Source organism: Oncorhynchus gorbuscha, linkage group LG17 (genome assembly GCF_021184085.1).
Source record: "Oncorhynchus gorbuscha isolate QuinsamMale2020 ecotype Even-year linkage group LG17, OgorEven_v1.0, whole genome shotgun sequence".
Classification (NCBI taxonomy): domain Eukaryota; kingdom Metazoa; phylum Chordata; class Actinopteri; order Salmoniformes; family Salmonidae; genus Oncorhynchus; species Oncorhynchus gorbuscha.
The window spans coordinates 6,605,117-6,632,423 of NC_060189.1; the positions used below are offsets into that span (position 1 = coordinate 6,605,117).

At 45.0% G+C, this 27,307-nt stretch overlaps 1 protein-coding gene across 1 annotated transcript in view; it reads right to left on the reverse strand.

The window, feature by feature from the left end:
* Positions 1 to 812: 812 nt before the first annotated feature.
* The window catches only part of LOC124001135 (synaptosomal-associated protein 25-B-like), an 87,174-nt gene continuing 60,679 nt past the window's right edge, over positions 813 to 27,307 (reverse strand). Inside the window, exons 4-8 of the mRNA XM_046307715.1 lie at positions 16,597 to 16,645; positions 7,550 to 7,667; positions 1,712 to 1,831; positions 1,482 to 1,626; positions 813 to 1,343 (exon numbers count right to left, since the gene is read on the reverse strand). Coding sequence (XP_046163671.1) covers positions 1,281 to 1,343; positions 1,482 to 1,626; positions 1,712 to 1,831; positions 7,550 to 7,667; positions 16,597 to 16,645 — 495 coding nt within the window. The 3' untranslated portion in view covers positions 813 to 1,280. The remainder of the gene's footprint in view (positions 1,344 to 1,481; positions 1,627 to 1,711; positions 1,832 to 7,549; positions 7,668 to 16,596; positions 16,646 to 27,307) is intronic.

A 27,307-nucleotide genomic window follows, 5' to 3' on the forward strand; every position in this document is an offset into this window, starting at 1 on the left:
CTGCGGGACACATACAGGGCTACAGTACATCAAAAGGGAGTAAGACCGCTGAGCGGTTGAGCCGGACATAATCAGCGGTTGATGAGCCAACCATCAATGAGATGATATGAGTTGGTTTGAGCATGGGGCTACTAAACCCTCGGTTGTGGGTTCAATTCCCCACATGGGACATGTGGGCTCACGTGACTTTAGAAATTACCATTACTGCTAATCTCGGTCAATGATAATGCAAAGTAACGTTGCATTGCAGGCGTGAGCCTTATGTTCCCAACACAGTTGCACATTGTACCTTATGGGAGTTTCTGGGAGGAAGATGACAGTGTTTTTGGATAAGGGACTTCTGACTTGTATGTTTGTTTTACTTTCGTTTAGCATGAAAAACAACAACATTAACTACAGAGTGTCTCACGTAGACAACACTGTCACACCACTGTCACATGGCAGAAACAGCATGTAGTGGAGCATTGTCCTGCTCACGTAAAGCAATAGTTGTCGTGGTATCTGAGTAATGATGTAAATACAGTTTATATAAAAGAAGATGAGCAAGACGGAAACAGAGAACTGCACAGCTGAGCTAAAGCCATCTAAGAAGCACTGTATACTTTAGGAGGAGAGATAGAATGGGGGGTAGGGGAACAACTAGGAGAGGCAGAATGGGGGTAGGGGAACAACTAGGAGAGGCAGAATGGGGGTAGGGGAACAACTAGGAGAGATAGAATGGGGGTAGAGGAACAACTAGGAGAGGCAGAATGGGGGGTAGGGGAACAACTAGGAGAGGCAGAATGGGGGGGGGTAGGAGAGGCAGAAGGGGAACAACTAGGAGAGGCAGAATGGGGGTAGGGGAACAACTAGGAGAGATAGAATGGGGGTAGGGGAACAACTAGGAGAGGCAGAATGGAGGGTAGGGGAACAACTAGGAGGAGAGAGAATGGGGGTAGTTGGAACAACTAGGAGAGGCAGAATGGGGGTAGTTGGAACAACTAGGAGAGGCAGAATGGAGGGTAGAGGAACAACTAGGAGGAGAGAGAATGGGGGGTAGGGGAACAACTAGGAGGAGAAATAGAATGGGGGTAGGGGAACAACTAGGAGGAGAAATAGAATGGGGGTAGGGGAACAACTAGGAGGAGATATAGAATGGGGGTAGGGGAACAACTAGGAGGAGATATAGAATGGGGGTAGGGGAACAACTAGGAGGAGATATAGAATGGGGGTAGGGGAACAACTTTAGGAACAGACAGAATGGGGGGGGGGGGGGGTTGAAAGCATGTTGTCGCTGCAGCTTAGCCCAACATCTTTGTGGCACGCTGGTTGGCCTCGTCAATCCTGGTCTTGTTGGAATCAGCCTGAGGAGAGAGGGATACGTTTGGGATGATGTGAAATGATACAAGCAATATCAATTGTAAGTAGACTGTCAACTCAGCGCATGGCTGACCATCTCTGACACTGAAAATGTATTGATTGTCATCGTTATGATCGTGCACCTTGTCCATGATCCTGTCGATCTGCCGGTTCTGGGTGTCGATCTCGTTGCCCATGTCCAGGGCCATGTGACGCAGGTTACCGATGATACCGCCCACCTGCTCCAGGTTCTCATCCATCTCATTCTCCCGGGCGTCGTCTGTTACCCTGGAAACACACATTGGATAGTCCATAAAACTGTCAGTAGATTTCGGCGTGGCAGAGGGAGTCCATATGCACACCAACTCCTCACCTGCGGATGAAACCTCCACTGATGGCCATCTGTTCACGTTCGTCCACCACACGGGCCCCTGGCTGACTGTTAACCACTCCATCCTGGTTGGCCCCCCACGCCTGCCCTCCCCCCTTTATCCTGCAGGGACACATACCAGTCAGGAGGGGGGAGGGGAGGAGGGGGTGGAAACTTTCATTTGATGTAATAGATCCATTATACGACACAAGTAATGTGTCATGACAGCACAGCAGCACAACAACACAGCATGCCAATGGTAGATATCTATCGATCTATCTATATATCTATCTAAGGTTCATATATACAGTGGGGCAAAAAAGTATTTAGTCAGCCACCAATTGTGCAATTTCTCCCACTTAAAAAGATGAGAGGCCTGAAATTTTCGTCATAGGTACACTTCAACTATGACAGACACAATGAGGGAAGACAATCCTGAAAATCACATTGTAGGATTTTTAATGAATTTATTTGCAAATTATGGTTGAAAATAAATATTTGGTCATTAACAAAAGTTTATCTCAATACTTTGTTATATACCCTTTGTTGGCAATGACAGAGGTCAAACGTTTTCTGTAAGTCTTCATAAGGTTTTCACACACTGTTGCTGATATTTTGGCCCATTCCTCCATGCAGATCTCCTCTAGAGCAGTGATGGTTTGGGGCTGTTGCTGGGCAACACAGACTTTCAACTCCCACCAAAGATTTTCTATGGGGTTGAGATCTGGAGACTGGCTAGGCCACTCCAGGAACTTGAAATGCTTCTTACGAAGCCACTCCTTCGTTGCCCGGTCGGTGTGTTTAGGATCATTGTCATGCTGAAAGACCCAGCCACGTTTCATCTTCAATGCCCTTGCTGATGGTAGGCTTTGTTACTTTGGTCCCAGCTCTCTGCAGGTCATTCACTAGGTCCCCCCGTGTGGTTCTGGGATTTTTGCTCACCGTTCTTGTGATAATTTTTACCCCACAGGGTGAGATCTTGCGTGGAGCCCCAGATCGAGGGAGATGATCAGTGGTCTTGTATGTCTTCCATTTCCTAATAATTGCTCCCACAGTTGATTTCTTCAAACCAAGCTGCTTACCTATTGCAGATTCAGTCTTCCCAGCCTGGTGCAGGTCTACAATTTTGTTTCTGGTGTCCTTGACAGCTCTTTGGTCTTGGCCATGGTGGAGTTTGGACTGTGACTGTTTGAGGTTGTGGACAGGTGTCTTTTATACTGATAACAAGTTCAAACAGGTGCCATTAATACAGGTAACGAGTGGAGGACAGAGAAGCCTCTTAACGAAGAAGTTACAGGTCTGTGAGAGCCAGTAATCTTGCTTGTTTGTAGGTGACCAAATACTTATTTTCAACCATAATTTGCAAATAAATTCATTAAAATTCCTACAATGTGATTTTCTGGATTTTTTTCTCCTTCTGTCTGTCATAGTTGAAGTGTACCTATGATGAAAATTACAGGCCTCTCTCGTCTTTTTAAGTGGGAGAACTTGCACAATTGGTGGCTGACTAAATACTTTTTTGCCCCACTGTATGTGTTATGTTATACAGTATATGTTAGATCTATCAATCAATAATTGATCCAAGTACTGATCAGTTCAGTTGTAGTGTATTTACTGTCTAAGTGGTGGATAGAAAGTGGTCCTTTATAGACCTGTAGATAGAAGAGACGGACACTAACAGGACATAAAGTAGACAACACAGACAGAAGCCAGCGGACAGACAGGGAGACAGGAGGACAAACACGCAGTAATGTGTGTAAAGGACACAATTATACTGAGTGCAAGAAACTCAGTATAATTGCAAAAAACATTAGGAACACTTGCTCTTTCCATGTCATAGACTGACCAGGTGAATCCCGGTGAAAGCTACGATCCCTTATTGATGTTTCTTATTAAATCCACTTCAATCAGTGTAGATGAAGGGGAGGAGACAGGTGGTTAAAGAAGGATTTTTAAGCCTTGAGACAAGTGAGACATGGATTGTGTATGTGTGCCATTCAGAGGGTGAATAGGCAAGACAAAATATTTAAGTGCTTTTGAACGGGGTCCGGTAGTAGGTGCCAGTCGCACCAGTTTGAGTGTGTCAAGAACTGCAACGCTGCTGGGTTTTTCCACGCTCAACATTTTTGTGTGTGTAATCAAGAATGGTCCATCACCCAAAGGACATCTAGCCAACTGGACACAACTGTGGGAAGCACTGGAGTCAACATGGACAGCATCCCAGTGGAACGCTTTCGACACCTTGTAGAGTCCATGACCCCCGATGAATTGAGGCTGTTCTGAGGACAAAAGGGGTCATCTGAATGTATACTCAGCGTAGACAGACAGACAGACAGACAGACAGACAGACAGACAGACAGACAGACAGACAGACAGACAGGGAGACAGGAGACAGACAGACAGACAGACAGACAGACAGACAGACAGACAGGAGGACAGACAGACAGACAGGGAGACAGACAGACAGGAGGACAGACAGGGAGACAGGCAGACAGACAGACAGACAGACAGACAGACAGACAGACAGACAGACAGACAGACAGACAGACAGACAGACAGACAGACAGACAGACAGACAGACAGACAGACAGACAGACAGACAGACAGACAGAGGACAGACAGACAGACAGACAGGAGGACAGACAGACAGACAGACAGACAGACAGACAGACAGACAGACAGACAGACAGACAGACAGACAGACAGACAGACAGACAGACAGACAGGAGGACAGACAGACAGACAGGGAGACAGGAGGACAGACAGACAGACAGACAGACAGACAGACAGACAGACAGACAGACAGACAGACAGACAGACAGACAGACAGACAGACAGACAGACAGACAGGGAGACAGGGAGACAGACAGACAGGGAGACAGGAGGACAGACAGACAGACAGACAGACAGACAGACAGACAGGGAGACAGGAGGACAGACAGACAGACAGACAGACAGGGAGACAGGAGGACAGACAGACAGACAGACAGACAGACAGGGAGACAGGAGGACAGACAGACAGACAGACAGACAGGAGACAGACAGACAGACAGACAGACAGACAGGGAGACAGGAGGACAGACAGACAGACAGACAGACAGACAGACAGACAGACAGACAGACAGACAGACAGACAGACAGACAGACAGACAGACAGACAGACAGACAGGACAGACAGACAGACAGACAGACAGGGAGACAGGAGAGACAGACAGACAGACAGACAGACAGACAGACAGACAGGGAGACAGGAGGACAGACAGACAGACAGACAGACAGACAGACAGACAGGGAGACAGGAGGACAGACAGACAGACAGACAGACAGACAGGGAGACAGGAGGACAGACAGACAGACAGACAGACAGACAGGAGACAGACAGACAGACAGACAGACAGACAGACAGACAGACAGACAGACAGACAGACAGACAGACAGACAGACAGACAGACAGGGAGACAGACAGACAGACAGACAGACAGACAGACAGACAGACAGACAGACAGGAGGACAGACACCCTCTGGTTTTAGAGAGAAAAGGTGATATGGTAAAGAACAGAAGAAGAGCACCATTCTAGGAAGTGCAGTTCGGTTGAACCTTATAGACATGTTTAACTACAGCATGTAATAATAGCTTTGAAATACAACTTTTGTGGGCTTCTAGACACTAGCGAGCAACACAAACTAATTTCATGCGAAATAACGTGAACTCAACATCCTGAAACGCATTCAGTTCCTTCTATTTCAACACACACATGAATCATGCACAACAACGTCGATCCGAGACCTATCATGTCAGGTACTAATTCTGAATTAATTATTTGAACACTTTGCTTGAGAGGAAATCTTTAAATGTAAAGTTCAAGTTAGGTGCACAAATCTCAAAACAGACATTTTGACTGTTACTTTGATTACAGTTTTTCCTCAAATCACGTCCAAGTAATTTTGGGATCTGTGTTGAAACATATCTAATTTAAAGACCCTCGCTCCCTTTGGACTCGTTGTGGAGTTTGATCTGTAGCCATTTCCTGTAATGATTGTGTTTTCGCTATCCATTGTAACTAATATTGTGTTTGTAGGGCTATATGTTGTAACCTAATTGAATCTATAACCGTATGTTATCCATTCATGCTTTTTTATATGTACTATTGATGTTTGTAGACCGACGAGCAAAATCATGAAACAGTCAGCCAAGATTACAAACACCTGTGTCCTTCGAAACCCTATTTAAAACCTATATAAACCCTATTTAAAACCTATATAAACCCTATTTAAAACCTATATAAACCCTATTTAAAATATAAACCCTATATAAACCCTATATAAACCTATTTAAAACCTATATAAATATTTAAAACCTATATAAACCCTATATAACCCTATATAAACCCTATATAAACCCTATATAAATCATATATAAAACGTATATAAACCCTATATAAAACCCTATATAAACCTAATATAAAATCCTATATAAAACCCTATATTAACCCCTATATAAAACCCTATATTAACCCCTATATAAAACCCTATATAAAACTATATAAACCCTATATAAAACTATATAAAAACCTATATAACCCTAGATAAAACCCTATATAAACCCTATATAAACCCTATATAAACCTATATAAAACCCTATATAAACCCTATATAAATCTTATATAAACCCTATATAAACCCTATATAAAACCCTATATAAAACCTATATATAAAACCATATATAACGAGGGCACGTGATAGAGAACGGGGGACGGGGGAGAAGGAGAGAGAGGGAGAACAAAGGAAAGGAGACAAATAGAGACTGTGACTAAAGAGACAGAGACATTGGACAGCACTACCAACCCAACACAGGCTAGATTCCAGGGCCTGTCACCACCGGTATCTACTTGGCAACACATGGACCTAATTGGCCAAAGCTTTGCCGAGTCAGGTAGCCCAGTGGTTAGAACGTTGGGCCAGTAACCGAAGGGTTGCTGGATCGAATCCTTGAATTGACAAGGCAGTTAACTCACTGTTCCCCAGTAGGCTGTCATTGTAAATAAGAATTTGTTCTCAACTTACTTGCCTTGTTAAATAAACTTAAGTGTTTTGTTCACCGAATATTAACACATTTGTTTTCATCAAAGGGGAGAACTGTGTGCAATTGTGTTAACTTTTTCCTGTAATCAGTAAACTACTGAATACACTGTGACCTGGATACCTGCTGAAAGAAAAACTCAGGTAGGTAGGTAGGTAGGTGTGTGTGTGTGTGTGTGTGTGTGTGTGTGTGTGTGTGTGTGTGTGTGTGTGTGTGTGTGTGTGTGTGTGTGTGTGTGTGTGTGTGTGTGTGTGTGCGTGTGCGTGCGTGCGTGCGTGCGTGCGTGCGTGCGTGCGTGCGTGCGTGCGTGCGTGCGTGCGTGCGTGCGTGCGTGCGTGCGTGCGTGCGTGCGTGCGTGCGTGTGTGCGTGTGTGTGTCTGCCATGCATAGACAGTATGTTTGTGTATATGTACAAGCAACAGCAGTAATCAGGTCACGTTAAATCGTACTGTAGGCCTACTGCCTCATGTTGTAGCATTTTGTAATATGCTGATACAAGTATGCCAAGTATGACTGTGATCATGTGAAGGAGAAAGTACAGTGGATTATCCCAACATGCATCTCTCTCTCTCTCTAAGTGCAGGAGGAAGCAGCATAGAAGGCCTTGGGTAAGGTCTGAAGTTCACACGCCATAGTGTTGTACTGGTCACCATGCACTCTACTTTAGGCATTAAAGCAGGCAAGTCGACAGGCAGGCAGACAAACAGACAGGTAGACAGGCGGCAGGCAGGCAGGCAGTAAGGTAGGCAGGCTGCACCTACTTGTTACAGGGACACGAACAAAGACCACAGAGAGACCCTAGATTGTTCAAATTCTTTTCTGCATCCTTCATGTCCTTATTGATCTGGTCCATCCCCTCCTCGATCCGCTCCAGTTGCTCTGATTGTCAACACAAGTCATTTATCCCCACAGAGAACGAGGGCACGTGACAGAGAACGGGGGAGAAGGAGAGAGAGGGAGAACAAAGGAAAGGAGACAAAAAGAGACTGTGACTAAAGAGACAGAGACATTGGACAGCACTACCAACCCAACACAGGCTAGATTCCAGGGCCTGTCACCACCGGTATCTACTTGGCAACACATGGACCTAATTGGCCAAAGCTTTGCCGAGTCAGGTAGCCCAGTGGTTAGAGCGTTGGGCCAGTACCTGAAGGGTTGCTGGATCGAATCCTTGAGTTGACAAGGCAGTTAACTCACTGTTCCCCAGTAGGCCGTCATTGTAAATAAGAATTTGTTCTCAACTGACTTGCCTAGTTAAATAAAGGTTCAATTATAAATATATATATATATTTCTCGGCCTCCTTCAAGTCTTGATGAACCTTGTTCATGCCATCTTCAAACCAATCCAGTTGTTCTGGTAACAACAAAGGAAATGAGAGCAGTGAAATGAATCTGATTGGCTCTTGTGATGATTGAGGTCTAAGTGACAGCCTATCAAACACAACCATAATGCAATGCCTTATGGAGCCACACTGACACACTCACAGCCAGTGCAGTGAGAGAGAAAGATTGTCACATATATACAATGAAGAACACATAAAGGCTGGATTCCAATACAAAATAACCTCCCTCATTGGGCACCTCTTCTGCTAGGGCCTAGGGAAGGGAGCACACCTATGATCACACGATGTTGAAAATACCTGTTCTTATTTTAACCCACTTTTGTATTTGAAACCAGCCAGTGGTGATAGAGAGAGAGAGAGAGAGGTGATAGACAGAGAGAAACAGGATGAGAGTGAAGGAGGACAGTAGATGAAGTAAACAAGTGTTGTGAAGCAGTGGATAAGGTGAAAAGCATTATGGGACATGTAGTAACATGCAAGCAGAATGTTTGAATGTAAGTTGGGTACAAACAGTGATGACAGTCCATTCATCCCAAGAGGTTGCCCTAAACCACTGATACAGGGTCAGATATTGATTAATTCCCTCAACCACTGATACAGGGTCAGATATTGATTAATTCCCTCAACCACTGATACAGGGTCAGATATTGATTAATTCCCCCAACTACTGAAACAGGGTCAGATATTGGTTCATTCCCTAAAAGAGTTGGGTTAGTATTGTGAATACTCTGATCCTAGACCTGTAGTTCAGGTCATTATCTACCTGGAGTGGGTCCAGGGAGAAGGGAGTGGTCTGGAGTATAGGTAAGGGTAAGGGAATTCATGGCCGTGGTGGCTTGCTTGTTCACGTGCGAACATTTGTAAAATCCCTGGTTTGTGGCGAAAACAATTCACAATGTTTGTAGACAGATACACTCGTCTCTGGTCACGGCTAGCCACTGTACAGTGTTGTTATCCTCAATGACCTCTCTGTTGCCCCTGACAACACTACCCCCACAGATGATTAGCCTCCACAGGTAATCCCAGGGATCACGGGGGATTGGATAAGAGGTGGAATGTGACAGAGAGAGAGAGCATGAGAGAAATCTTATCATCATAGCTCAGTTGGATGACTCTCTCTGCTTACAGCATGCCTTTTACACACTGAATATGGTGTTATTGCAGACCACAATTCAGGGTGTTTCTTTATGTGGGTGTTCCCTGATATCAGGAAACACCCATTGATATATGCCATTGGTCAGTTCCAGTGTTATGAGCCTGAGGGTTGCTCGACACAGAGGATTTGTTCACATAGCAGGTTAGGATAACTAACATGTCAGGTTAGGACAATGAACGTGGTAGGTTAGGAGACTGAGGTTAAGGTTAGGAAAAGGGTTAGGGTTAGGCTTAGCTACAATGCTACAGTTGTCAGCAACTGTTGTCCCCGACGTGAAAGAAACTGCCATGGACCAATGGAGAGTACCAATAGGTGAAACGCGATATCAGAAAGCACCTCTAATTGCGGTCTGCAATTACACACTTCTCTACACAATCAGAGCGTGAAAGACTGCCCTTGACTGACCAATGGGAACACTTGGGTTAACAGTAGTGTAGCCAATCAGACTACTCCTGAAGTCACTCCACGACTGCTGTTTCCAAGGAGCTCTCATGCATTACCACAAGACACATACATGACTGATCACCCCCAGTGTGTGTGTGTGTGTGTGCGTGTGTGTGTGTGTCTTGAGGTGTGTGAGTGTAGATGTGTGTGTGTGTGTTAGTGAGTATATGCCTGTTGTGGTGGGGGAGGGTTTTGGTGGACTGATGTTCAGATAGACAGAACTTGTAGAGCGTTTTTTAGATGGTCAATAATCTCAGTATTGCAGCGAGCAGGAAGTAAGCTGCATTACTCAGGAAGCAAAGCACTGAATGTTGCAGATAGAAATACCACCGATAGAGTGGATATGATCGTTTGATCTATTTATATATTTCTGTTGAAACAATCCAGTAAGTCCAATTGAACACAGGAGTGGATGTGAATGCTTTATATTTGCCTATTGCTACACCTCACTAACATCATTCTATACCTCACTGACATTGTTCTATACCTCACTGACATTATTCTATACCTCACTGACATTATTCTATACCTCACTAACATCATTCTATACCTCACTGACATTGTTCTATACCTCACTGACATTATTCTATACCTCACTGACATTATTCTATACCTCACTGACATTATTCTATACCTCACTGACATTATTCTACACCTCACTGACATTATTCTACACCTCACTGACATTATTCTACACCTCACTGACATTATTCTATACCTCACTGACATTATTCTATACCTCACTGACATCATTCTATACCTCACTGACATTATTCTACACCTCACTGACATTATTCTACACCTCACTGACATTATTCTATACCTCACTGACATTATTCTATACCTCACTGACATTATTCTATACCTCACTGACATTATTCTATACCTCACTGACATTATTCTATACCTCACTGACATTATTCTATACCTCATTGACATTATTCTATACCTCACTGACATTATTCTATACCTCACTGACATTATTCTATACCTCACTGACATTATTCTATACCTCATTGACATTATTCTATACCTCACTGACATTATTCTATACCTCACTGACATTATTCTATACCTCATTGACATTATTCTATACCTCACTGACATTATTCTATACCTCACTGACATTATTTTATACCTCACTGACATTATTCTATACCTCACTGACATTATTCTATACCTCACTGACATTATTCTATACCTCACTGACATTATTCTATACCTCAACCTCACTGACATTATTTTATACCTCACTGACATTATTCTATACCTCACTGACATTATTCTATACCTCACTGACATTATTCTATACCTCACTGACATTATTCTATACCTCACTGACATTATTTTATATATCACTGACATTCAGTGCTCTGATGCTTCTCAGGGACTGTCTTTCTCACTGCCAGGAAACCATGTGATGTCCATTGAAATGAGGAGGTCTAATTTTTTTATTTTTTTTTATTTATTTCACCTTTATTTAACCAGGTAGACAAGTTGAGAACAAGTTCTCATTTACAATTGCGACCTGGCCAAGATAAGGCAAAGCAGTTGGACAGATACAACGACACAGAGTTACACATGGAGTAAAACAAACATACAGTCAATAATACAGTATAAACAAGTCTATATACGATGTGAGCAAATGAGGTGAGAAGGGAGGTAAAGGCAAAAAAGGCCATGGTGGCAAAGTAAATACAATATAGCAAGTAAAACACTGGAATGGAAGATTTGCAGTGGAAGAATGTGCAAAGTAGAAATAAAAATAATGGGGTGCGAAGGAGCAAAATAAATAAATAAATATAATAAATACAGTAGGGAACGAGGTAGTTGTTTGGGCTAAATTATAGGTGGGCTATTTACAGATGCAGTAATCTGTGAGCTGCTCTGACAGTTGGTGCTTAAAGCTAGTGAGGGAGATAAGTGTTTCCAGTTTCAGAGATTTTTGTAGTTTGTTCCAGTCATTGGCAGCAGAAAACTGGAAGGAAAGGCAGCCAAAGAAAGAATTGGTTTTGGGGATGACCAGAGAGATATACCTACTGGAGCACGTGCTACAGGTGGGTGATGCTATGGTGACCAGCGAGCTGAGATAAGGGGGGACTTTACCTAGCAGGGTCTTGTAGATGACATGGAGCCAGTGGGTTTGGCGATGAGTATGAAGCGAGGGCCAGCCAACGAGAGTGTACAGGTCGCAATGGTGGGTAGTATATGGGGCTTTGGTGAAAAAACGGATTGCACTGTGATAGACTGCATCCAATTTGTTGAGTAGGGTATTGGAGGTTATTTTGTAAATGACATCGCCAAAGTCAAGGATTGGAAGGATGGTCAGTTTTACAAGGGTATGTTTGGCAGCATGAGTGAAGGATGCTTTGTTGCGAAATAGGAAGCCAATTCTAGATTTAACTTTGGATTGGAGATGTTTGATGTGGGTCTGGAAGGAGAGTTTACAGTCTAACCAGACACCTAGGTATTTGTAGTTGTCCACGTATTCTAAGTCAGAGCCGTCCAGAGTAGTGATGTTGGACAGGCGGGCAGGTGCAGGTAGCGATCGGTTGAAGAGCATGCATTTAGTTTTACTTGTATTTAAGAGAAATTGGAGGCCACGGAAGGAGAGTTGTATGGCATTGAAGCTTGCCTGGAGGGTTGTTAACACAGTGTCCAAAGAAGGGCCAGAAGTATACAGAATGGTGTCGTCTGCGTAGAGGTGGATCAGAGAATCACCAGCAGCAAGAGCGACATTATTGATGTATACAGAGAAGAGAGTCAGTCCAAGAATTGAACCCTGTGGCACCCCCATAGAGACTGCCAGAGGTCCGGACAGCAGACCCTCCGATTTGACACACTGAACTCTATCAGAGAAGTAGTTTGTGAACCAGGCGAGGCAATCATTTGAGAAACCAAGGCTGTCGAGTCTGCGATGAGGATGTGGTGATTGACAGAGTCGAAAGCCTTGGCCAGATCAATGAATACGGCTGCACAGTAATGTTTCTTATCGATGGCGGTTAAGATATCGTTTAGGACCTTGAGCGTGGCTGAGGTGTACCCATGACCAGCTCTGAAACCAGATTGCATAGCAGAGAAGGTATGGTGAGATTCGAAATGGTTGGTAATCTGTTTGTTGACTTGGCTTTCAAAGACCTTAGAAAGGCAGGGTAGGATAGATATAGGTCTGTAGCAGTTTGGGTCAAGAATAGACTTGAAGAGATGTTGTCCATTCAACTGAGAAAGTCTATTTAGTTTAACTTCTCAGTCTGCTGCATATTCTGAATGGCAGCTACTGAGGTCTGTTTCTGGTTAGGCTGCGTCTTCTGGCTAACCAACCAGTACTATCAAGCTGCTTCTCCTGGCTAACCAACCAATACTATCAAGCTGCTTCTCCTGGCTAACCAACCAGTACTATCAAGCTGCTTCTCCTGGCTAACCAACCAGTACTATCAAGCTGCTTCTCCTGGCTAACCAACCAATACTATCAAGCTGCTTCTCCTGGCTAACCAACCAGTACTATCAAGCTGCTTCTCCTGGCTTACCAACCAGTACTATCAAGCTGCTTCTCCCACCTAACCAACCAGTACAATCAAGCTGCTTCTCCTGGCTAACCAACCAGTACAATCAAGCTGCTTCTCCCACCTAACCAACCAGTACTATCAAGCTGCTTCTCCCACCTAACCAACCAGTACAATCAAGCTGCTTCTCCTGGCTAACCAACCAGTACTATCAAGCTGCTTCTCCCACCTAACCAACCAGTACTATCAAGCTGCTTCTCCTGGCTAACCAACCAGTACTATGAAGCTGCTTCTTCTGGCTAACCAACCAGTACAATCAAGCTGCTTCTCCCACCTAACCAACCAGTACAATCAAGCTGCTTCTCCCACCTAACCAACCAGTACTATCAAGCTGCTTCTCCCACCTAACCAACCAGTACTATCAAGCTGCTTCTCCCACCTAAACAACCAGTACAATCAAGCTGCTTCTCCCACCTAACCAACCAGTACAATCAAGCTGCTTCTCCCACCTAACCAACCAGTACTATCAAGCTGCTTCTCCCACCTAACCAACCAGTACTATCAAGCTGCTTCTCCCACCTAACCAACCAGTACTATCAAGCTGCTTCTCCCACCTAACCAACCAGTACTATCAAGCTGCTTCTCCTGGCTAACCAACCAGTATTATCAAGCTGCTTCTCCTGGCTAACCAACCAGTACTATCAAGCTGCTTCTCCTGGCTAACCAACCAGTACAATCAAGCTGCTTCTCCCACCTAACCAACCAGTACAATCAAGCTGCTTCTCCCACCTAACCAACCAGTACTATCAAGCTGCTTCTCCCACCTAACCAACCAGTACTATCAAGCTGCTTCTCCCACCTAACCAACCAGTACTATCAAGCTGCTTCTCCTGGCTAACCAACCAGTACTATCAAGCTGCTTCTCCTGGCTAACCAACCAGTATTATCAAGCTGCTTCTCCTGGCTAACCAACCAGTACTATCAAGCTGCTTCTCCTGGCTAACCAACCAGTACTATCAAGCTTCCACAAGGATCCATTTCCTTAACCAAAGCCTAAATTCAGGGATTCTACAAATGTGTCCTCTTTGAGTGGAAGTAAATTGAGATGTTTTGTCACTACTACTAGTATAACGGATCAGTGTGTCCTCTCAGTAAAGAGGATGTGCTATCAATCAACAGCTTTCTTCATCTCAATACTACAGGTCATCATTACTGTTTACTGAAAAAATGTACTATACCTCTTATAAAGATACAAGACAGCAAACAGTTCATACACTATATACAGTATTCTAGAAATAACAGAACTAGAAAACCATGGTGCAAAAAACTAGAACTAGAAAACCATGGAAGTAAATTCAGATGATCTTTTCCACATGTTAACGGTTCAGCCTTGTTCTACAAGGATTCTAGATCAATCAACAGCCATCTTCATCTCAATACAACATAATGACATCTAACCAGACACTAAAACATCTAACCAGACATCTATAAAGACATCTAAGACAGCAATCAGACTGACATCTAACCAGACATCTACCAGACATCAGACTGACAGAACCAGACAAACCAGACATCAGTTTGACATCTAACCAGACATCTAACCAGACATCTAACCAGACATCTAACCAGACATCTAACCAGACATCAGACTGACATCTAACCAGACATCAGACTGACATCTAACCAGACATCAGACTGACATCTAACCAGACATCTTTAGAATTTTTTGCAAATTTATACAAATTAAATAAACTGAAATATCACATTTACATTAGTATTAAGACCCTTTATTTAGTACTCTGTTGAAGCCCCTTTGTCAGCGATTACAGCCTTGAGTCTTCTTGGGTTTGACGCTACAAGCTTGGCACACCTGTATTTGGGGAGTTTCTCCCATTCTTCTCTGCAGAACCTCTCAAGCTCTGTCAAGTTGCATAGGGAGCACATCTGCACAGCTATTTTCAGGTCTCTCCAGAGATGTTTGATCAGATTCATGTCCGGGCTCTGGCTGGGCCACTCAAGGACATTCAGAGACTTGTCCCAAACCCACTCCTGCGTTGTCTTGACTGTGTGCTTAGGGACGTTGTCCTGTGGGAAGGTGAACCTTCGCCCCAGTCTGAGGTCCTGAGCACTCTGGAGCAGGTGTTCATCAAGGATCTCTCTGTACTTTTCTCCGTTCATCTTTCCCTCCATCCCGACTAGTCTTCCACTCCCTGAAGCTGAAAAACATCCCCACAGCATGATGCTGCCACCACTATGCTTCACCGTAGGGATGGTGCCAGGTTTCCTCCAGACGTGACGCTTGGCATTCAGGGCAAAGAGTTCAATCTTGGTTTCATGAGACCAGGGAATCTTTTTAGGGGCCTTTTGGCAAACTCCAAGCGTGCTGTCGTGCCTTTTACTGTGGAGTGGCCACTATCATAAAGGCCTGATTGGTGGAGTGCTGCAGAGATGGTTGTCCTTCTGGAAGGTTCTCCCATCTCTACCACGAAGGCCTGATTGGTGGAGTGCTGCAGAGATGGTTGTCCTTCTGGAAGGTTCTCCCATCTCTACCACGAAGGCCTGATTGGTGGAGTGCTGCAGAGATGGTTGTCCTTCTGGAAGCTTCTCCCATCTCTACAGAGGAACTCTGAAGCTCTGTCAGACTAATCATCAGGTTTTATGCCACCTCCCTGACCAAGGCCCTTCTCCCCCGATTGCTCAGTTTGACTGGGCGGCCAGCACTAAGAAGAGTCTTGGTTCCAAATATCTTCCATTTAAGAATGATGGAGGCCACTGTGTTCTTGGGGACCTTCAATCCGGTCTCGGAGTCCTTTGACATCATGGCTTGGTTTTTGCTCTGACATGCACTGTCAACTGTGGGACCTTATATAGACAAATGTGTGCCTTTCCAAATAATGTCCAATCAATTGAATTCATCACAGGTGGATTCCAACCAAGTTGTAGAAACATTTCAAGGATGATCAATGGAAACAGGATGCACCTAAGCGCAATTTCGAGTCTCATAGCAAAGAGTCTGAATACTTATGTAAATAAGGTATCTGTTTGTTTGTTTTTTTACTTGTTTTGGCTTTGTCATTAAGGTTTATTGTGTGTAGATTGATGAGAATGAGTTGTTTTTAAAATAATAATAAAATATTTTAGAATAAGGCTGTAATATAACACAATGTGGATAAAGTCAAGGGGTTCTGAATACTTTCCGAACTGTTTTTCCTAAAATCCCGATTTAGAAGATTCCCGGAATAAGGAGAGAATATTAAGGAGGAATTCCGTAATCCTCCAACCAGGATTTCTGGGAAACCTGGGATATTTGGGAAAGTGAACAGAATTTTTGAGTGTAATATTGTGTCTCTATAGGAACTTACCTCCCTGCTCATCCAGCATAACCAGAGTCCTGATACCAGCATCTTTACTCTACAGACCCGGGTCAGAAAGACAGGGAAGAAGAGAGGGGAAGGAAGATAGGAAGAGAAGAAGAGAGGGGAAGAAGAGAGGGGAAGGAAGAGAGGAAGAGAAGAAGAGAGGGGAAGAAGAGAGGGGAAGGAAGAGAGGAAGAGAAGAAGAGAGGGGAAGAAGAGAGGAAGAGGTGAGATAAAACAGGAAGAAGAGAGGGGAAGAAGAGAGGAAGAGGTGAGATAAAACAGGAAGAAGAGAGGGGAAGGAAGAGAGGGGAAGGAAGAGAGGAAGAGAAGGAGATGTGAGATAAAACAGGAAGAAGAGAGGGGAAGGAAGAGAAGAAGAGAAGAAGAGGTTAGATAAAACAGGAAGAAGAGAGGGGAAGGAAGAGAGGGGAAGGAAGAGAAGAAGAGAAAACAGGTTAGATAAAACAGGAAGAAGAAGGGGAAGGAAGAGAAGAAGAGAAGAAGAGGTTAGATAAAACAGGAAGAAGAGAGGGGAAGGAAGAGAAGAAGAGAAGAAGAGGTTAGATAAAACAGGAAGAAGAGAGGGGAAGGAAGAGAAGAAGAGAAGAAGAGGTTAGATAAAACAGGAAGAAGAGAGGGGAAGGAAGAGAGGGGAAGGAAAAGAGGAAGAGAAGAAGAGGTGAGATAAAACAGGAAGAAGAGAGGGGAAGGAAGAGAAGAAGAGAAGAAGAGGTTAGATAAAACAGGAAGAAGAGAGGGGAAGGAAGAGAAGAAGAGAAGAAGAGGTTAGATAAAACAGGAAGAAGAGAGGGGAAGGAAGAGAAGAAGAGAAGAAGAGGTTAGATAAAACAGGAAGAAGAGAGGGGAAGGAAGAGAAGAAGAGAAGAAGAGGTTAGATAAAACAGGAAGAAGAGAGGGGAAGGAAGAGAGGAAGAGAAGAAGAGAAGAAGAGGTTAGATAAAACAGGAAGAAGAGAGGGGAAGGAAGAGAGGAAGAGAAGAAGAGGTTAGATAAAACAGGAAGAAGAGAGGGGAAGGAAGAGAGGGGAAGGAAGAGAGGAAGAGAAGAAGAGGTGAGATAAAACAGGAAGAAGAGAGGGGAAGGAAGAGAGGAAGAGAAGAAGAGGTTAGATAAAACAGGAAGAAGAGAGGGGAAGGAAGAGAGGAAGAGAAGAAGAGGTTAGATAAAACAGGAAGAAGAGAGGGGAAGGAAGAGAGGAAGAGAAGAAGAGGTTAGATAAAACAGGAAGAAGAGAGGGGAAGGAAGAGAAGAAGAGGTGAGATAAAACAGGAAGAAGAGAGGGGAAGGAAGAGAGGAAGAGAAGAAGAGGTTAGATAAAACAGGAAGAAGAGAGGGGAAGGAAGAGAGGAAGAGAAGAAGAGGTTAGATAAAACAGGAAGAAGAGAGGGGAAGGAAGAGAAGAAGAGGTGAGATAAAACAGGAAGAAGAGAGGGGAAGGAAGAGAAGAATAGGTGAGATAAAACAGGAAGAAGAGAGGGGAAGGAAGAGAGGAAGAGAAGAAGAGGTGAGATAAAACAGGAAGAAGAGAGGGGAAGGAAGAGAAGAAGAGGTGAGATAAAACAGGAAGAAGAGAGGGGAAGGAAGAGAAGAATAGGTGAGATAAAACAGGAAGAAGAGAGGGGAAGGAAGAGAGGAAGAGAAGAAGAGGTGAGATAAAACAGGAAGAAGAGAGGGGAAGGAAGAGAAGAAGAGAAGAAGAGGTTAGATAAAACAGGAAGAAGAGAGGGGAAGGAAGAGAGGAAGAGAAGAAGAGGTGAGATAAAACAGTTCAGTGTGAGCAGAAGAGAAATATAATATATATATTATCATCATTATTATTAAATGGAGGGACACTGAGTTAATGCGATCAGTTTCTCAACAGGTATTGATCCAGACATGAGATCATATATATGGGACATCAAATCAAATTTTACTGGTGACATACACATGGTTAGCATTCGTTATTGCGAGTGTAGTGAAATGCTTGTGCTTCTAGTTCCGACAGTGTAGCAATATTTAACATGTAATCTAACAATTCCACAACAACTACCTAAAACACACAAATCTAAAGGAACGGACTAAGAATATAAACATATAAATATAATGGATGAGCAATGACAGAGTGGACGTGGGTTGTAGATCGAGTCAGAGCCATGTACCTAGAGAGTTGGGACAATGTTTAGAATGTTGAATATGGTTCTAATAGACCCAGTAAAAGGGGTCAGGGGTCAGACGCTCCATTGACCAGATTGGCACACATTCAACAAATATTTTATTTTTCTGTAATTATGTTTATTTAACCTTTATTTAACGGATCTAACAAAGTGGATATTTGTCAAATCCGTCACGATTTATTAATTGTACTAGACACAAAATGTGGATACTTAAGTCTGATTTGGAAACAACATGTTTTCCCTTGTCAGGTTTAGAAGAAGTGACTTCTAAATGCCAACTCCTGTCTGTATATTGTCGATTAGCATAGCTAGCATACAGAAATCGGTGGTGGTTGTTAATGCCATTTTTAACTGGAATACAGTTGATTGGTAATGATGACCCGAACAAGTGTTGGGGTTGACATCCACACAAGCATTATACTCCCATTATTACCTCAACATAATTTTAAACACACATATAAACAATAGCCTGAATGTAGTCCGATTTTGCTTGGGAGGGGGGGGGGGGTTGAACCCCCTTTCCCTGATTGGTCAAGGACAGAACTGCACTTCCTCAGAGAGGTTCCAACAGCCTGACTTTTTTTTAAACCTTTATTTAACTAGGCAAGTCACTTAAGAACAAATTCTTATTTACAATGACATACTACACTGGCCAAACCCAGACGACGCTGGGCCAATTGTGCGCCGCCTTATGGGACTCCCAATCACGGCCGGATGTGATACAGCCTGGATTCCAACTGAGATGCAGTAACTTAGACCGCTGCGCCACTCGGGAGCCCCTCTCATGTGATTTAAATTATTGTTGCTCGCACGCATACCAAGGAATGGAAAGAGACACGCACACACACACCACAACCCCTCAGGCATACACTGAATTACCCGGCCCCATCACACACAGAATACTGGACATATGCTGACACCATTAACAAGCCGACAACAACCTCACAAAATCTCCATTCAATTCCATTGGTGGGTTTATAGGAGTTTCTTAACAGGGAGAGGAACAAAGGTCAAAGGGTTATTAATGTACGGGCCAGCGCCTTGGGATCAGATCGATGCTTGACCTTCTCAGGGCTGTTGGACTCCATATCAATCACCTTTCTGTGATTTTCAATCACCTTTCTGTGATTCCTGTCATGTTATCTCCTCAGCTCCATTTCAATCACCTTTCTGTGATTCCTGTCATCTCCTGCTCCATTCTGTGATCTCCTCAGCTCCATATCAATCACCTTTCTCATCTCCTCAGCTCCATCAGCTCCATTTCAATCACCTTTCTGTGATTCCTGTCATGTTATCTCCTCAGCTCCATTTCAATCACCTTTCTGTGATTCCTGTCATGTCATCTCCTCAGCTCCATTTCAATCACCTTTCTGTGATTCCTGTCATGTTATCTCCTCAGCTCCATTTCAATCACCTTTCTGTGATTCCTGTCATGTTATCTCCTCAGCTCCATTTCAATCACCTTTCTGTGATTCCTGTCTTATTATCTCCTCAGCTCCATATCAATCACCTTTCTGTGATTCCTGTCATGTTATCTCCTCAGCTCCATTTCAATCACCTTTCTCCATTTCAGCTCCATTTCAATCACCTTTCCATTCAGCTCCATTTCAATCACCTTTCTGTGATTCCTGTCATGTTTCTCTCAGCCCTTTTGGACCTTCTACTCCAATGTGTTTAGAAAAGGAGGCGAGGAAAGAGGATGTGAGGAATCAAGGTTTCTGCCCTTGGACCTTCTTCTCCAATGTGTTTAGAAAAAAGGAGGCGAGGAAAGAGAAAGTGAGGAATCAAGGTTTCTGCCCTTGGACCTTCTTCTCCAATGTGTTTAGAAAAAGAGGCGAGGAAAGAGGATGTGAGGAATCAAGGTTTCTGCCCTTGGACCTTCTTCTCCAATGTGTTTAGAAAAGGAGGCGAGCAAAGAGGATGTGAGGAATCAAGGAAAGATGAACTGAGAACCAGAGAGACAACACAGAAGAAGTGTGTCTTGTCTTTCTTGAACTAAACCCTCGCACCCTAGTATTTTTCTTACTAGCGCTGACTTGGCTGATAAATTACTTTATTGAGGAAAAATGTACTTAATATGCCTGCGATAATGTGGTTGTCCCACCTAGCTGTCTGAAGATGAATGTACTGACAGTACGTGGCTCTGGATAAGAGATAGACTGACATTCTGTAAATGTAGAGAAACAGGCCCAGTGAGATGACCGACAACATCAATCCAAACTGACTGGTAATATTTCCACATTAATAGCCGAACTATGAAACAGTAAGAAGCAGCGGACATGTGGGACGACGAGACCGTTGGATATATATTCTGTGGGTTTGCATTATGGCCTGCACAGGTTGACCTTAAAGTGCTTTTGGAATGAATGGCAAAGAAAGCACTTCTTTAACAGAGTCATTAAGATAGAGGCACCAGACATGGGTGATTATTGGGAATAGTGTCACAGGCCACGTTCATGTCTTTTAGAAGGTTGAGACCTTTTTCAAACACCTTACTGTGCTTGTTATGACTCCCAGGCTTCAGGTTGATAACGGGCTGAATCACCTGCGGTGAGAGACAGCCCTGGGGGGGGAGAGAGAGAGCCCTGGGGGTGAGAGAGCCCTGGGGGGAGGGGGAGAGCCCTGAGGGGGAGAGATAGAGCCCTGGGGGGGTGAGAGAGAGCCCTGGGGGAGAGAGAGAGCCCTGGGGGGAGAGAGAGAGCCCTGGGGGAGACAGAGAGAGCCCTGAGGGGGAGAGAGAGAGCCCTGGGAGGAGAGAGAGAGAGCCCTGGGGGGAGAGAGAGAGCCCTGGGGGGAGAGAGAGAACCCTGAGGGGAGACAGGGAGCCCTGAGGGGGGAGAGAGAGAGAGCCCTGAGAGGGGAGAGAGAGAGAGCCCTGAGGGGAGACAGAGAGCCCTGAGGGGGGAGAGAGAGAGCCCTGGGGGGGGGGGGCCCTGAGGGGAGACAGAGAGAGCCCTGAGGGGAGACAGAGAGCCCTGGGGGGGGGAGCCCTGGGGGAGACAGAGAGCCCTGGGGGTGGGGGGAGCCCTGGGGGAGACAGAGAGCCCTGGGGGGGGGGGGGGGGGCCTGGAGGGAGACAGAGAGAGCCTTGGGAGGAGAGTGAGAGAGAGCTGGGAGGAGAGAGAGAGAGAGCCCTGAGGGGAGAGAGAGAGAGCCCTGGGAGGAGAGAGAGAGAGCCCTGAGGGGGAGAGAGAGAGCCCTGGGGGAGACAGAGAGAGCCCTGAGGGGGAGAGAGAGAGCCCTGAGGGGGGAGAGAGAGAGCCCTGGGGGAGAGAGAGAGCCCTGGGGGGAGAGAGAGAGCCCTGGGGGAGAGAGAGAGCCCTGGGAGGAGAGAGAGGGAGCCCTGAGGGGGAGAGAGAGAGCCCTGGGGGGAGAGAGAGAGCCCTGGGAGGAGAGAGGGAGCCCTGAGGGGGAGACAGAGAGAGCCCTGAGGGGGAGAGAGAGAGCCCTGAGGGGGAGAGAGAGAGCCCTGGGGGAGAGAGAGAGCCCTGGGGGAGAGAGAGAGCCCTGGGGGAGAGAGAGAGCCCTGGGAGGAGAGAGAGGGAGCCCTGAGGGGGGAGAGAGAGAGCCCTGGGGGGAGAGAGAGAGCCCTGGGAGGAGAGAGAGAGCCCTGGGAGGAGACAGAGAGCCTTGGGAGGAGAGAGAGAGAGCCCTGGGAGGAGAGAGAGAGCCCTGGGAGGAGAGAGAGAGCCCTGGGGGGAGACAGAGAGAGCCCTGGGGGGAGAGAGAGAGAGCCTTGGGAGGAGAGAGAGAGAGCCCTGGGAGGAGAGAGAGAGCCATGTTGTACGCAGCCAATGCACTCCAGCGCCATAATTAGATAAGAGGTCAAAAGTTGAATGAAGACCACCGTAATGACATCACACAGCTGTTGATGGGCCACACCGCTGTCATAACTTGCAAGGTCAGCTGTTTATGAAATATGAGGCTGAGGCTCATATGCCCTGTCCTCTATGGACAAGGCTAGTTTGACCCTCCTACTAGATACATGGAAAATAGCACTGATTTCTAAATCACAGGAATCTATTCATGCCCTGTTGTGTGGAAGATGAGATGTTTTATGGATCACATCATCTGCACAGTGACTTACTATTGCCTACAGTAATGAACCATCAGGTATAGAGCAGAGGGCGGAGCTATAGGAGGATGGACTCATTGGAATCCTACAGTAATGAACCATCAGGTATAGAGCAGAGGGCGGAGCTATAGGAGGATGGACTCATTGGAATCCTACAGTAATGAACCATCAGGTATAGAGCAGAGGGCGGAGCTATAGGAGGATGGACTCATTGGAATCCTACAGTAATGAACCATCAGGTATATAGCAGAGGGCGGAGCTATAGGAGGATGAGCTCATTGGAATCCTACAGTAATGAACCATCAGGTATAGAGCAGAGGGCGGAGCTATAGGAGGATGGACTCATTGGAATCCTACAGTAATGAACCATCAGGTATAGAGCAGAGGGCGGAGCTATAGGAGGATGGACTCATTGGAATCCTACAGTAATGAACCATCAGGTATATAGCAGAGGGCGGAGCTATAGGAGGATGGACTCATTGGAATCCTACAGTAATGAACCATCAGGTATAGAGCAGAGGGCGGAGCTATAGGAGGATGGACTCATTGGAATCCTACAGTAATGAACCATCAGGTATATAGCAGAGGGCGGAGCTATAGGAGGATGGACTCATTGGAATCCTACAGTAATGAACCATCAGGTATAGAGCAGAGGGCGGAGCTATAGGAGGATGAGCTCATTGGAATCCTACAGTAATGAACCATCAGGTATATAGCAGAGGGCGGAGCTATAGGAGGATGGACTCATTGGAATCCTACAGTAATGAACCATCAGGTATATAGCAGAGGGCGGAGCTATAGGAGGATGGACTCATTGGAATCCTACAGTAATGAACCATCAGGTATATAGCAGAGGGCGGAGCTATAGGAGGATGGACTCATTGGAATCCTACAGTAATGAACCATCAGGTATATAGCAGAGGGCGGAGCTATAGGAGGATGGACTCATTGGAATCCTACAGTAATGAACCATCAGGTATATAGCAGAGGGCGGAGCTATAGGAGGATGGACTCATTGGAATCCTACAGTAATGAACCCTCAGGTATAGAGCAGAGGGCGGAGCTATAGGAGGATGAGCTCATTGGAATCCTACAGTAATGAACCATCAGGTATATAGCAGAGGGCGGAGCTATAGGAGGATGGACTCATTGGAATCCTACACTAATGAACCATCAGGAATATAGCAGAGGATGGACTCATTGGAATCCTACAGTAATGAACCATCAGGTATATAGCAGAGGGCGGAGCTATAGGAGGATGGACTCATTGGAATCCTACACTAATGAACCATCAGGAATATAGCAGAGGATGGACTCATTGGAATCCTACACTAATGAACCATCGGGTATATAGCAGAGGGCGGAGCTATAGGAGGATAGAGAGAGAGAGAGAGAGATAGAGAGGATAGAGATAGAGAGAGAGAGAGAGAGAGAGAGAGAGAGAGAGAGAGAGAGAGAGAGAGAGAGAGAGAGAGAGAGAGAGAGAGAGAGAGAGAGAGAGAGAGAGAGAGAGAAAAAAATCTTAGTGACTCGGGAGCAATTGTCATCGATTTTATCGCCGTCTCCTGTACTGACCTTCAGTCGCTATGACAATGACCTCGCCCAGCCCCCCTCCCCTGTATCCCCTCGCTGCTCAGCCATTTGTCAGCCAGAGTCAGTTGCATGACGTATGATACTCATGGCGTGTATGAGTTAGTACACGTAATTCCAATACAGCTAGCAAACACACTCATACATATGGGAAATGAGGAGGAAGTAGGCCTATGAGGCACGGAAATAGACTTGATGGCACCAGATGCTTCTTTTCAACATGTATTATTTATGGATCAATTTCACACAATGACCCAATTACATGGAGACAGTATTACTGTGTGTTAGACAGGCATTGCTATACTGTCCCACCAACCATTCAGTAAGGCCAGGCCAGATTTCAGAAGTGTTTTCACCATAGATGTGTTGTGTATGGTTTGCACCGGGTGCAAAGTTTTCAGCTTTTGTCAATGTCACCTTGTTTGCACACTCAAATATTGGCCACGTTTTTATAAATTCTACAATCTGGACTATCTTGCTCAAGGTGTATGTCTGTCCGTCCGTCCGTCCGTCCGTCTGTCCGTCTGGAGATAGCCACCAACCAGCAGCATTGATTATTTTCCTCTTGCTCTCTCCCTCCACCACTTCCACAGAGTCCTGATATAACATACTTTATAATAGTCTCTCTCCCTCCACCATTTCCACAGAGTCCTGATATAACATACTTTATAATAATGTCTCTCTCTCTCCACCACTTCCACAGAGTCCTGCTATAACAGACTTTACATTACTGTCTCTCTCTCTCTCCACCACTTCCACAGAGTCCTGCTATAACAGACTTTACATTACTGTCTCTCTCTCTCCACCACTTCCACAGAGTCCTGCTATAACAGACTTTACATTACTGTCTCTCTCTCTCTCCACCACTTCCACAGAGTCCTGCTATAACAGACGTTATATTACTCTCTCTCTCTCCTCATCTTGAACTGCTTAAAGCATATATGGGGAAGAGACCGATAGATTTAACCCCTCCATCACTGGTTTGTTCTGTTAGGACAGACACTGGGAGACAAGAAGCAAGTAAGGGGAGTGAACATTTAATTAGACACGGACATGAAACGAAACAAGGACAGCGTCTGGACGAGGGGAAACAAAACCACATTAATGCAGACACGGGGATGAAACTGAGGAAGTGACAGATGTAGGGGAGGCAATCAATAAGGTAATAGAGTCCAGGTGAGTCCCATGAAGCGCCGATGTGCGTAACGATGGTGACAGGTGTGCGTAATGACGGGCCGTCTGGCGCCCTGGAGCGCCAGAGAGGGGCAGAAGAAGCAGGCGTGACATGTTCAAACCTTCGGATTGAAATATTCAACTGAAATGTATGATGCTTCACTGCATGTTAAATAGGTGGTCCCACCGGCATCATCGCGGGTCAAGTGATGTATATACTGTAGCTACAGATAAAGCTCTTTGATAAATGAGATAAACCTCAGGAAAATCTATGTCATCTCAGACAACATTATTAGAGTTATTCAAAACAGGGCGGCTCAGTGGGTAACTCAGTTTATTTGGGGCTGAGTAAACCTAGACTAGAGTGTTATAATGCTTCATAACAGGGCGGCTCAGTGGGTAACTCAGTTTATTTGGGGCTGAGTAAAGCTAGACTAGAGTGTTATAATGCTTCATAACAGGGCGGCTCAGTGGGTTACTCAGTTTATTGGGGCTGAGTAAAGCTAGACTAGAGTGTTATAATGCTTCATAACAGGGCGGCTCAGTGGGTTACTCAGTTTATTTGGGGCTGAGTAAAGCTCGACTATAGTGTTATAATGCTTCATAACAGGGTGGCTCAGTGGGTTACTCAGTTTATTGGGGCTGAGTATAGCTCGACTAGAGTGTTATAATGCTTCATAACAGGGCGGCTCAGTGGGTTACTCAGTTTATTTGGGGCTGAGTAAAGCTCGACTATAGTGTTATAATGCTTCATAACAGGGCGGCTCAGTGGGTTACTCAGTTTATTGGGGATGAGTAAAGCTAGACTAGAGTGTTATAATGCTTCATAACAGGGCGGCTCAGTGGGTTACTCAGTTTATTGGGGATGAGTAAAGCTAGACTAGAGTGTTATAATGCTTCATAACAGGGCGGCTCAGTGGGTTACTCAGTTTATTGGGGACTAGAGTGTTATAATGCTTCATAAGTCAAGTTTATTGGGGCTGAGTTAGACTAGAGTGTTATAATGCTTCATAACAGGGCGGCTCAGTGGGTTACTTAGTTTATTGGGGCTGAGTAAAGCTAGACTAGAGTGTTATAATGCTTCATAACAGGGCGGCTCAGTGGGTTACTCAGTTTATTGGGGATGAGTAAAGCTAGACTAGAGTGTTATAATGCTTCATAACAGGGCGGCTCAGTGGGTTACTCAGTTTATTTGGGGCTGAGTAAAGCTCGACTATAGGCGGCCAAAGGCAGAGCTGACAACATTACATCAGACAGATGGATAACCCAACACTAACCACATTCACAACCTCTATAAAACGTAACATCACCCCATCAGTCAAAGAGAGCACTTAAGTCTAGGAGCAAAAGGCTCCTTAAAAGCTTCTACCCCCAAGTCATAAGACGGCTGAACAATTAATAAAATGGCCACCGGACGATTTACATCGATCTCCCTCCCTTTTGTACACTGCTGCTACTCACTGTTTATTATCTATGCATAGTCACATCACCCCCACCTACATGTACAAATTACCTCAACTAACCGCACACTGACTCGGTACCAGTCCCCCCATATATAGCCTCGTTATTGTTATTCTTATTGTGTTACTTTTGATAATTTTTAAAACTTTAGTCTATTTGGTAAAAAATGTGTTAACACTTCTTGAACTGCACTGTTGGTTAAGGGCTTGCAAGTAACCATTTCACGGTAAGGTCTACACAT